Raw genomic sequence first — 13382 nt, 5'->3', positions numbered from 1 at the left:
CTAAACCTCTCACTTGCATGACAGTCGTATCAAATTAATTATATTGACTGAATAAAACAAACAGACATCATAGGTAAAAATGTAAAAAAATAGGGGTACAACAGTCGACATTGTGTTATAATCTTAATCACTACAAAACAAACAAATACGAAACAATGAAGCATAAAAAGGCATTTAGACAAAGCACATCAGCAAAAATGAAAGACAGAATACCAAAATTGGCATAGAACAATAAAATAATGCAGGAATTTATAAGAACCGAGCCCAATCATATACATCAAAGAAACACAAAAAAAGCATATAGACAAAACACACAAACAAAACCAAAAGACAAGAATGCACAAATTATCATAGAACGATAACACAATGACGGGATGTATAAGTACAGAAAACGTCAAGTGGATATCACAATAAATCAGACTAAACAGTAAAAGTAATATTCATAAAGACAAATAAAAGAACACTATAACACGTTATTAAGATGATAAACAACATCAGAACGTTTCCCATAATCTATACTTATTTGTGAAGTTGATACGGAATATTTATAAACAATGTTTTGGTAGCTTTTTTAGAAGGCGGACGATACGTTCTTTGACATAACCCTGAGTCATCAACTTTCTGCTCATACACTGGTGTCGTTTTACAAAGGCTGAAAAGGCACTGCAAGCTATTGAAAACCGAATGAGTTGGGAAATGCTGGTGAAGTTGGTATATTGCTACTAAGGAGGGGGAAATTGATAATTTCAAAATTAAAATCGTCTCGTTTGTTATAGATTCTGGTACTGAGATGAATGAAAATACCTTTACCACCAACCATTTAGTTTCCATTTCTCGTATTCCAACTTACCTTTTATTGTTTTCAGCGAGTTGTAGAAAGCTGAGAATTGTTAGTCCTGTGATATATCTTTTTTTCATATCACGGAATCGCATAGAAAGGTTTAAAAGAATGTTCATTGCTCTTGCTTTTTATTTTTTTATTTTTTTTGTCAGATAGTCGAATTCCTCTGGGTAAATCATTGTTGGGCCATTAAAAAAAAATGCCCGATAATCTCTCCTTTTTTTCAGTACATATGGTTTCAAAAGCTATATTTAAGATTCACATAAATCCTAGTTATTTTTTCATATAGTAGTTTTTGAAAGGAAAAATATGCCAATTCTAAATGTATAATAATTCTAGAGATAATCATTTCCCACCAAATTTTCAATGGCTTATATCTCGAAAACAAGGACACAGAACCTTCATTTTTTTCTGGTATTTTAGTTTTACTATTGAAATGCTATCAGTTTATAACAATCTTCTAAAAAGCTTATTATTTTGAAACAGAAAAGCGAACTTCCGATTGATTCAAACGTTAAAGTATAATGTCATTAATATTGTCTATTATCCGATTTACAAAAGATGATCTAGGTGTCACAAATAATGATGGCGATTAGATTTCTGAAGGAAGTATATACCACACACTCTTTGCATCCGCTCGATAATTTGTAAATTCTATAAATGTTTGCATGTACCGTGAGAACGCAACATCATTAGAAGCAATTCTGCAAATCATTACACTTATAGGATCAACCAAATATCATCAATCACTATTAAAGAAGATAGTAGCAAACTGATGATTAATTAGAAATTATGCGATCAAATTTAGATGGTCAAGACCGATTTGTTCAAATGAATATATAAACGCCTTTTCACAGCTTGAAACACGATTAAAATGCTTAATGCATTTTCCATTCTGTTTTAATTATATTTACCTATTTATCAGGAGTTTAGCTGTATTTGGCAAAATCTTTCGAAATGTTGGGTTCTTATTGCGTTTCAATTTCGTACTTTATTTATATTTAAGCCTCTCCTATCTTTTGTAGACGAAAAGCGCGTCAAGTGCACACTTTTTTAAGCCTGGTATCAATAAGGAGCTTATTAAGCACAAATCGTGTTTTCTACACTTTGCATGTAACATGGCCGTATAAATATACGTGACCGGAAGTGCAGTATTCGATATAAAATGAAGGCAGGTGGGCTATATACGCAAACGTTTTACAGTTTATTTGAGTCTGCTGTCAAAACTTGTCCTTTTAGCCAACCTTATCCAAAAAAGCTATAGCCAAAAGAACTGTTCCTCATTAATTGAGGTCCGTCGGCGTAGTCCGTTTACATCATTTGCCTATGGGTATCTTGTTTAAACAATGAGTCCGATGAAAAAAAATGATGATAGGAAATACCTGCCCGGGAATATCATATCAATTGGGAGATATATATACTCCATATGCAGGCGCTGCTATAATGTTGCTACAGAGAAATCGTTTTGTTTTGTTTTCAACTGACCCCCATTGTCAAATTTCAGATGTAAGTCAAGATAAGAGGCAGACTTAACTGTATCTGTTGCATCATTTATCTCTAGTTTGATGGGATAGAGGCGTTCAACAGAGTCACCAAATTTTATCATATTTAGTGATAACGCAATCTTTATAGCGAAAAAGTAAAGTTAAAGGATATTGCTCACTTCTTTTGTTTCTTCCTACGACGTTCCAACAATATATTCTGTATCTAATCGGTACACGACCAATGCTCTATATGTCAATAAAATCCGTTATTAATTAGTTTCAGTGTTACTCTATTATCAACTTTCCTTTTAATACACACCAAGGAGAATCTTAAGAGTATCACAATCCCAAATATATATGTACATGTACCAACAATAGAAAGTATCACTATACTATCCGACGATAGATATTTCTTACATAAAAAATGGTTAAATTTTCCTTTCCTTTGTCAGGATTGTGACAGTTGTTATCTATTCGTTCCGTAAATTGATATAGTCCTACGATTTTGTCAGGCTTTGTGAACTTCCTCCTTTTTTAATTTACCTTGGAGTTCGTTGATTTGTCAATACTCTTACAAGATTATAAAAGCAGAAACAAAACAACAAAAAGTTGAAAAAACAACGCACAAACACAATCACTGTTTTTGTTTAGAATGAAAGTTGTATGTTGAAAGTTGAAAAGCTTTGATTTTGCCAATTTGATTTTTTTCTTGGAGTTTGGTATTTTTTTTATTAAACTTTTTTTCACAGACACATTAATCGTTTTAATAGTACCATTTAGAATTAGTCTGGAATTTTTCGTGAATCTCTTTGTGACTACTTTTATTGTATACATTTTTTTCTGATGTCGAGTTTATTGAACAAAAAAGACCGAAGCAGACTGTACATAGAATATTGAAGGGTAAAAACATGAATTAGTAATTTGGAATTTGTATTAAATAAACTTTTTTTCTCTCAAAACTATTTCTGGTATCTTTCTATGTAATTACTGTCGCGTTGAATTTGTTCTATCTTAGTCTTGTAGGTGTTGACGTTATATATCTCATTTTATTATCGTTGTCTGTTGAACCTTTTTTGTAATTTGTGGTTTCTTTTAATTTGGGAAGTTCGTATCAAGTTTAACCTTTCGATTACATTCATTAAAAGTGAAAGATGAAACGTTTTCTTACAGGTGTACGTGATTGTAGTCAAATGTTCAATGAAATGAGTACGAAATCATAATCCAGAAATAATATCAAAGCTGCAACTTTTCACTAGCGCATCTGTAGCTTTTGATATTTCTTTCTATTTTTACCTATCAATATATATTCTCGATTGATTGATACCATTATGCAATTAATATGGGCGTTTATGCTGTAAAATAATTTATTTACAAACAGAAAGCCAACAAATTGGATTCTGTGCCACCTCAAACACTCATATATGTGACAGTTACAAACATTAATTACAAGTAAAGTTACGAGCTACAAACATTAATTACAAGTACAGAAACGAACTAACTGTAATTTCTTTCTGTGTATTAACAGGTTGCTCTGGCGATTTTCCCCAATTCTTTTTTTAACAAAATTTAATGAACAACAAAAACTTGGAACAATAAATATAATATACTAGTAATTTGCAATGGAATTTATATTCGTGAGATCCGATTAACTGATGATCTCCCAAAGTATAAAAATAAAGAAACTACTACAATTCTTTGAAGCATTTAATGAAAATTATATAAAAATATAATCCAATTCGACGGCTTTGGACGCTTTCATATAGGTAACGCCAGTACCAAGTCAAGACCATGACAGCTGTTTCCCATTCATTTGATGTGTTTTTGGCTTTTGATTATGCCATTTAATAAAGGACTTTCCGATTTAAAATTCCTTAAAGTTCGGAATTTTTGCTATTTTACTGTTTAACCTTTTCGACTAGACCACTACTTTGCCTTAAAAAACATGTTCTCTAAAACGTTTATGACAGTAATTCATTTGTTTGATGTGTTTGAGCTTTTGATTTTGCCATTTCATTAGGGACTTTCCTTTTTCAATTTTCCTCCGAGTTCGGTATTTTTGTGATTTTACTTTTTAAGTGTGATCCCCTCTTGTCTTTGCCCTCTGATGTGTGCATCGGGTATATGTATAGTATGATTAAGTAAATTGGAAAGGTACATTATACAATACTTTATATTTAGTGTATTGAAATGAAAATATAAGCACTCACGCCTACTTACTTTTAAATGTTGTTTAGTGCTCTTGATTTACATAAAAAAAATCATTTTGTAAAAAGGACTGTTTTTGACGTGGGCCATTTGCAATGCTAAAATATTTGTCAATATGATTTCATTTAACCATGTGCATATGTTTTCATCTCTTTTAAGAATCGCTGCACAGTTAAATGTACATATTACCTCCGTGAAATTTTAACTAATTCTTCTGTGATATGATAGCACCTTCTCTTGTGTCGTTGTTGGCCCCTAGACCTCTCATACTAGTAGGCTATAACCAATTTTTATCGCAATCTTATGCATTTTTTCATGTTCTTGTTTGGAAAGCTATGTACTGTTGTTCATTCGTTCATTAGACACACATACATACACCAACACGATAACATAAGTCATTATAAGATATAGATCTGTGCGAAGTAATAAAAAAAGTAGGTTGACTTTTAATTAATGACGAATAATCATTATAGCAAACAGGTGATGTAGGTGGTAAAGATTAGATGGAAATTGGAAAATAAATGCTCTTTGATATTTCAATTTATTATATTAAATTTTGACAATTTGGTTTTGATAATAATAAAGTTATTTTTTCCTGCGCAAATGCATTTACTTTCCAATAACTTCCATTGCGGTTTCTTTAGTTTGGTAAATAGCAACTTGAATTACTTCCATAACTTTATTTTACATTAAAGCAAAAAATACTCTGAGTCATCTGCTCTTCAAAAGGCTAACTGGATTTCAGTTGGAAGAAACTGTAACATAAGTTAAAAAAGTGTTTATACAACTTATTACTGCCATAAAATGTTAAGAGATACAAACGCATAACAGTGCCTTTTAAAGTATCTCGTGAAAACTATGGAACTTAATGGACACTAGTTTTTATTGATAGGGTCCTAATTATAAATTAACTGTTTACCAGACTTTGCATTTTTCGAAATACTTAGGATGTTCTGCGCCATAAATAGATTACCTTAGCTGTAAATGGCAAAACCTTTGGAATGTTTTATCCTGATTGCTCTGCAACTTCATCTTTATTTTGACTTTTTAACTTTTTTTTATTCGAGCGCCACTTATGAGTCTTTTATATACGTAACGAGCGTCTGGCGTACACAATTTCATGCCTGGTATTTATGATGAGTATATCTGAGGCTATTTCAATTATATTTAAATGCACATTAAATTTTAAAACACACAATGAGATGACCAACTTCAGACACACATACATATAAAATTGATACAAAAAAAACACACTCAGACTAAAACAAAATAATACACACTACGAATAGAAAATGAATAATGGGATAAAACATTTGCTGAGGACTTAAAATTACACATTGAGATTCAGTTTTCATGCCCAAACCTAGAGCGTATATGGACATATTTTTGAGATTCAAGTTTTAAAATGAATATGATAGTCGTTGTTTAAAATTTCTCTTTTCGCATTTGGTATTATTCATGCAAGCTCATGCAACGCTAAATGCAGACGTTTTTCAAATAATTTTCAAAACATATATGTTTATCGATCCGTATCATTGTTCATTTTGTGAAGATACACAATGCAGTTATTCCTATATTTTTTTTAATACCATCAAATCAAATCAATCACAGAGCCTTAAAGTTGACTTCCTTTGACTAAGTAAAGTACACACAATGAAATACTACGCCTGGTATCTTAGATGAGCTGTTTTCACTTACTTCTAGCAGAGAAGTATGTTAACAAAACACGGGATCTACCAAAGAGCAACACATTGACGGCTATGTTGTATTTCATTAATATATTAAATGATCTAAAATACGTACCACAAAAAGGAGTTTGACTGTTAGTTTTTAAGTAGAACGTTCCACGTTGTTGTGTTTTATCCGAGTCGTATCCCATCACTGGACATGGTCCATCCCCGCACGAAGAGCAATGACCTGCAGCATAGGCTGTATCTGACGTGCATGGGACTGCAGTAAATTTACATGTGTCCAATATCGATTCAGTGAAATAGTAGTAAGCTCGCTGATGGCTACATGCTAACTCATTAAAAGCCACTAGAAAGAAAATTCCAGGAATATATTACCTTAAGTAACTGTATTTGGCAACACTTTTAGGAATAATGGGTCCTCAATGCTCTTCAACTTCGTAGTTTATTTGGCCTTTTTAACACTTTTTTGAATCGATCGTCACTGATGAGTCTTTTATAGACGAAATACGCGTCTGGTGCCTATGTAAAATTATATATTTATCTATGATGACTTTATTTTCAACAACAAGTAACATTTTGCATAGTTTTGACGCAATGAGTATAGTATTCTCTAAAAACCCATACCAGAAAAGTGAAGTGTAAGAAGTTCCTCTGCTGTAGCCTTGTATGGTGGTGGACATCCAGGTTGGTGATGACCACTGTTTGGAAAAAAGTCGATGTGACCACATGGCTTGCTTGTACCAAACCCTGTAAAAGAAACACGAACATAACCTGAAGCATTCTCATCCACCAGTAACGCAAACAATAAACCATCTAAATATATAACAGCTCAGTTTCGAAAAACAGAATATGTATTGAATAGACAATTAGTAGATTTAAAAATTAGTATAACATCTTGATATAAGTTATAAAGCTGACTTAAAAAAAACTTGACGAAACTCCAAAAAGAGTCCTATTAAAGTTATTACTATAAGTATTCCATTTGATAAATCACTATGTTTCACCACACCAGTTCTTCATATACGGACTAAAATCCGTACAATTATAGACGGACTAAAATCCGTACAATTATAGACCACTTGATCGTTAAAAAGGCAAGTACATCGAGAAATAACAATAGGTTCGGTTGAAAATTAGATTTTAGGAGGTAAGAGATGAATTCAATTTTCTGGAAATGTAGGTATACCTAAGAGTATTCTATGCATGTGAAATTATAAACATTTAGTTTATAAATAAATTAATGAATATTGTGAATGGTGTTGTTAACGTGGATAATTTTTGATTAACCGCTATGTAAAAATCCTCTATATAAAAGTAATATCGTCTTTGAAATATGCATTTTCTCTCTACAAAAACGTCTATTCAAGGGAAATACTTTTGTAGAATAAGCACTTTCTATATATACAATCTTCTATACATACGATAACGTATGTGTAAAATGTTCTATGTAAAGGGTAAAATGTAAAAATGTGCCCTTTTCTCTTCGTAAGAGTAATGTATTACTATAGGTAAAATCTGCTCTATTAGGAAACTATCTGCAATATTTTCTCTATAAAGAAACTATATGTAAAATTTCCTTGTGTAATTGGAACTACAATTTTCTCTTTTATAAAATTATCATTAAAAACTAATGTGAGTGAACTACCAGTTTGTGTAAGTGGTACAGCATCAGAATGAATGACGTCCACGAATTTGGCATCAGAGGGATCCAATTTGACATCTTCACTGTAATTCTCAAACAATGGTCCAGCAGGGTCCATTCCTGATGTGATGAAAATGTAGAATTTGATATTAAAATGATCTCAAAAATCAAGATATCATTAAACAGCTAACATAATGTAAAGAAATAGTAATTTCGTCATCGGAATGATTATAGAATAAAAGAAATAATCGTAGAAAGCGAATGATGAAGCTGCTTTTCGAGTAGTATTATCAAAATTTGTAATTTGTATTATATGTTATTAATAATCAATTATTTTCGTTAAAATTAATCTCGGGTTTCGTTATCAGCTAATTTAAGAAATCTGTTTAGAAAAGATCTTGATCTATTTGTAATTTTATACGGTTATTACTTCATTTCAGAAAATAAAACGAATTTAAAAATACGTATCTTATATGTGTCAGCTATTCAGCGTTTAGTGTTTGTTTTTTTTTTTTTTTTTTTGTGTTTTGTGTTATATTAATCCCTTATATAAAATACGAAGCAACTATTCTTGCAAACCCAAGCATTGGAAACACAAACCTGATATACGTCCTACACCTGGTACCCTTTGACCTATATACCCTGCAGTCTGTGCACCCAGGCTGTGACCTATGATATGTATTGTGTTTGTATCACATCCAAAGTCATCCTTTAGGACATTCAGCATACGAGCTATTACTGCGCCAACTAATCTGGTATTTGCGGTTGCTTGGTTATAGATTTTGCGAGCTCCTATTCGCCAATCTACAGTCATTACATTAAAGTCACCCTAGCAAGAAAAAAAGGTTCTTTAACATATTCGCTTTACATACAATATGCCATGTGTATTGTACTACGCTTTATTAATCTGAATTAAACCTGAACTAATTCACAGTGTAGTATGTTCTAAACTAATTACTACATTGTATATCGTACCAGTTATCTTCAATCATGTTTTTATAATTGTTTTTCTCTCGTCTTTTTTGTTGTTGCTATCAGATTTGGCTTATCGTTTCGTTTCTTTTTCGAATGATTATTTTTATCACATATTTGTAAAGTACTTTGTTTCTTAAGATTTCTAGCTTAAATGAAGTAACTTTATTATTTTTAGACTGAAACCCTGAACAAAGTTTGAAACAATTTTTTTGTCGAGCCTTCGACTTTAGTCGAAAAAGCGAGACTAAGCGATCCTATATTCCGTCGTCGTCGCGTCGTCCACAAATATTCATTCTGTGGTTAAAGTTTTTGAAATTTTAATAACTTTCTTAAAATATCCTGGATTTCTACCAAACTTTGACAGAAGCTTGTTTATGATCATTAGTTAGTATCCAGAAGTAAATTTTGTAAAAATAAAATTCCATTTTTTCCGTATTTTACTTATAAATGGACTTAGTTTTTCTACCGGGAAATATTACATTCACTCTGTGGTTAAACGTTTTTAAAATTTTAATAACTTTCTTATACTATTTTGGATTTGTACTTAACTTGGACAGACAGAAGCTTGTTTATGATCAAAAGCTAGTATCTAGAAGGAAATTTTGTAAAATTTTTCCGTATTTAACTTTAAATAGACTTAGATTTTCTGCCAGGAAACAACACATTCACTCTGTGGTTAAACTTTTTAAAATTTTAATAACTTTCTTATACCATTTTGGATTTGTACTCAACTTGGACAAACAGAAGCTTGTTTATGATCAAAAGCTAGTATCTAGAAGGAAATTTTGTTTTCTTCCAGTTAGCATTACATACAGTCTGCAGTTAAAGTTTTTAAACATTTATTAGATTCATAAACTATCCAGGATTTTTACCAAACTTGGACAGAAGCTTCTTACAATCAAAAGATAGTATCAACAGGAGTATTTCATTCATTTATTTCCTCCTTTTTGTTGAGCCTGCGATTAACAGAAAGAGTAGGCGAGACACTGGGTTCCGCGGAACCTTTGCGAATTTTTATTCTATGTACGTTTTGTAAATCTTCCGATTGTCGTACACACATCTTCTTTGATTCGTATTACTGAGTAAAAGACATGTAGCTTAAATGTTTATCTGCTGGGCTTAATAATTAATACACACCTTTTGTAACAAAGCATCTTTCATATGTATAACCCAATCTGCATCTCCCTGACTCATATACCCATGTATGAGTACTTTGAGAGGTTTGGTTGAATCATATCCAGATTGCTGTACAGACTGTGGATCGTTGTACACTACAGCTCGACCATCTAACTTGTTATTCCTTGTAAACACTAAAAGTTTGATCTGAAGTTCATCCGGTGATTCTGGTAGACTTCCAAATGAATTGGTAAATGGTTCATCCTTGGTAAAGCAGTCAAGATCCTTGTAGCATACTTTGGATTTTCCGAGGAAAAATGCTAAAATTTTATGACAAATGGTGAGTTTACTTTTTAATTTTGGTGGAATAGTAGTCGATATGGAATCGTTTCGTGGATAGCAAACTTCATGATGTTTTGTTGCTTGACCTTACCCAAAATTTGTCTGTATAAAGTCAATCTTCCTGGACCATGTGTAAAACAGTTGTTTGGTTGGTTTTTTTTTGTATGTTTATGTACGTCTATTTTCCGAAGGAATCGGACGGTATGTCGTCAATTTTTTAATTATAACCCCTTTGATATACTTTATCTTAAAAAGTATATTAGAGACTCCGTATGAAAATGGAATCGTAGTCCCTTTACTATTCAAAACTATAGAGTTAGGGTACACCAATTAGTTGTTTTCCTCGCCTGTACTTTTAACTTATAATAAAAAGAACTAGATGACGTTGATGATGTACGTACGTGCCTTAACCTTAATGCACATAAAACCTATCCTTATACATAATACAAAAACCTACGAGTATTACCATTTACATATATGAAGTCATGCAATACTATTGGATGCATTTCCTGTTAGTCTCAAATGATAAACATATATATAGGTTCAATTCGGAAATAATTTGCGGCGACTCAATTGAAATAACAATGGTTACATCAAATGAAATATTACACTTAATTAACTACTTGCATTGGACCTATTTATCGACTAAACATAAGCAGGTCCACATATCTTATATTACGGGGACAGTGTGAAGGTAGAAACTAAAAGTATTTAATGTGACACGGAAAGGTTCTTTTTAAATAGAAACAAGAATGAACAAGCTCAAATGTCTCGTTTGCTTTCTTATCATGATCGAATTTATATACGTGTGATATCAAAGTTTTAATAAGTATCACATAAACGTAATATTATCCACGATCCATGTGAATGAGATCAAGGTCCGATGCGCCTTGTGAGACAAACATGTACAAAGAACATACCGATACATGTTAGAATATTGCTTATGATACTTGAAAACAGATCGAAATCCGAAAATTGAAATTTGAACAATGAACCATAAGATCGAGGTCAGATGAACATTGACAGACAACATTGACACCATGCAATTATCCCACACACCAAATATAGTTGACCCATTGCTTAAAGCATCGGAGAAATAGACATAATAACATTGAAAACTTGATAGTGAATGTTGAACTACCGGCCGTATAAAATGAAATCAAGGTCAGATGTTCCCTGCCTGACAGACATGTTCACCTTAAAATCATTCAGTACAACAAAATTAGTTGACCTATTGGATATTTGGACAAAACCATGAAAGTAAACATTGATCGATGAACCATGAAAATGCGGTCAATGATTATATGAAACCTGTCAGGTGAACATATATACCTTTCAACCATTTCATACTCAAATTATAAGTTGACCTAACAGAAATATGTTATGAGTAACTGATATAAATTGTAAATGCTAAAATCGGGGACCTATACTGACCAGGGGGAGGGGCTTGAACACCGTGTTCTGTTCTCGAGCACATATGGTTATACCATTGAGTTTTATAATTAAAAAGCTTAACCTTCTCAGAGGTAAAACTTGACCATTTCATCACATTAAATTTGTTGAATGAGTGGCAAAATTTCCGTGCAAATTCAGTGCAAAAACATATAAAATATTAGAACAATTAATAGGTTCTGAAATGAGTCAACATGAATGAAGCGCAAAAGAAGAGGACATGGAGAGTAAAGGAAACAAATCGTATATGTAGAATATATCACCTACGGTTCCTCTAAGATCTTTATCCACATTGGGCATGGAAGTAAATATCAAAAATCGGACGGGATAATGATGAAAATTCGTAAAACCAGCTACACAGAACGGCTTAATACCACAGCAAGGCGCATTGTAGTCCAGACGACTAATTTTCTAAGTCCCAAATATGATGTGAATTTACGTTAGATTTGAAATTAAAAAAATAAAAGGACTTGCAAAATTTCTTAGCCTCAATGAACGACTCGTGAAAATTTATTTAAATTTTTTGAACGTATTAAAGTAAAATGTTAGTAACTTTGTGCATTCTATTCTATGGCAGTTACGGATCCAGAGAGGAGTTCCAGGAGTGGAACCTCCCCCCCCCCCCCTCCCTCCTTTTTTTATAATCAATGTATTTGAAGTGGGACATATGGTTGAAACCACTATTGTATCCTGTGTTGGGACCCCTTTAATAAAATGAATGGATGACCGATCCGCCCCTCTATGGTATGATATGATTTTCATCTCCAGTAAAATAGGTTATTTTGAAATCAGCTCTTTTTCAGGTTTGGGTTTTTATATAATAATTATGATTAGAGATTTCACTAAATTTTGCAGCTAATTTCAAAAACAAATAAGCTCCTCAACTTTGTTTTGAGTTTAGTATGATGTGATAAGACTAAGAGAGACAATTCAAACACACAATATTAAATTGTTTAACAAGACATAAGCTGTTTAGTTAATAGCAAACTAGGTTTTCTGTAATTTGAAAGGCGCTTTCAAGATTTTTTGACATAGGTTGAAGCCGTATGCCTGTGTCCTCTCACAGACCGCCGCCTGCAGTACTTCGGCAAATTAATAACATTGTTTTTCTTAAACCAAGTTAGAAATTAAACCACCTCCATGAAGTACATCAAATAACAGAATACAATTGTTTGATTTAGTTGTATTACTAAATAGTCTGACTCTGGTAAAACTCTTTTCTCCAGACTACATGACCCTGTTAAATACGTTCTAAAAATCTAGTCCGTGTGTATTAGTCGAGATTTGTCTATAAATCACACGAACCAAATGTTTGTTTATAAATATGCTATTATTATTTTCACAAACCTTCTAAAGCTACGGTTAAAAGTATGACTGTTAAACCAGGTGCCAGTAATAGGGACGCCATGATCACAAATAATGACTTGAGAGATAAGATCAACAGATAACTATCATATGATTTGGTTCACCCAGTCAAGTACATTTAACATGATCAGAGCATGATTTTAACAAACTTCACGTTAAATGAAAATAATTACATTAGATGTATGTTTCATAATAATACATCATTCTGATAGGCTAACTGCACATCACGTGTAATTCCTTCATCAATTGTATCACTCAATAAAACTTTT

The 13382-nt window shown here is 32.2% G+C and overlaps 2 protein-coding genes across 2 annotated transcripts in view; one reads left to right on the top strand and one right to left on the bottom strand.

The window, feature by feature from the left end:
- LOC143072814 (DEP domain-containing protein 1A-like) overlaps positions 1-13382 on the top strand; it is a 249246-nt gene that overhangs the window by 27299 nt on the left and 208565 nt on the right. The gene's annotated exons all lie outside the window — the stretch shown is intronic.
- On the bottom strand, positions 5196-13225 carry LOC143072878 (inactive pancreatic lipase-related protein 1-like). The gene is made up of 7 exons (XM_076248012.1): positions 13096-13225; positions 9976-10274; positions 8464-8692; positions 7867-7983; positions 6846-6968; positions 6334-6567; positions 5196-5285 (listed from the first exon to the last, which is right to left on the bottom strand). The coding sequence occupies exons 1-7, from the start codon at positions 13154-13156 to the stop codon at positions 5272-5274; spliced, it is 1077 nt and encodes a 358-aa protein (XP_076104127.1). The 5' UTR covers positions 13157-13225; the 3' UTR covers positions 5196-5271.

The sequence above is a fragment of the Mytilus galloprovincialis genome, chromosome 1 (genome assembly GCF_965363235.1).
Source record: "Mytilus galloprovincialis chromosome 1, xbMytGall1.hap1.1, whole genome shotgun sequence".
Lineage (NCBI taxonomy): Eukaryota > Metazoa > Mollusca > Bivalvia > Mytilida > Mytilidae > Mytilus > Mytilus galloprovincialis.
This window is presented reverse-complemented; position numbering and strand designations above follow the sequence as displayed.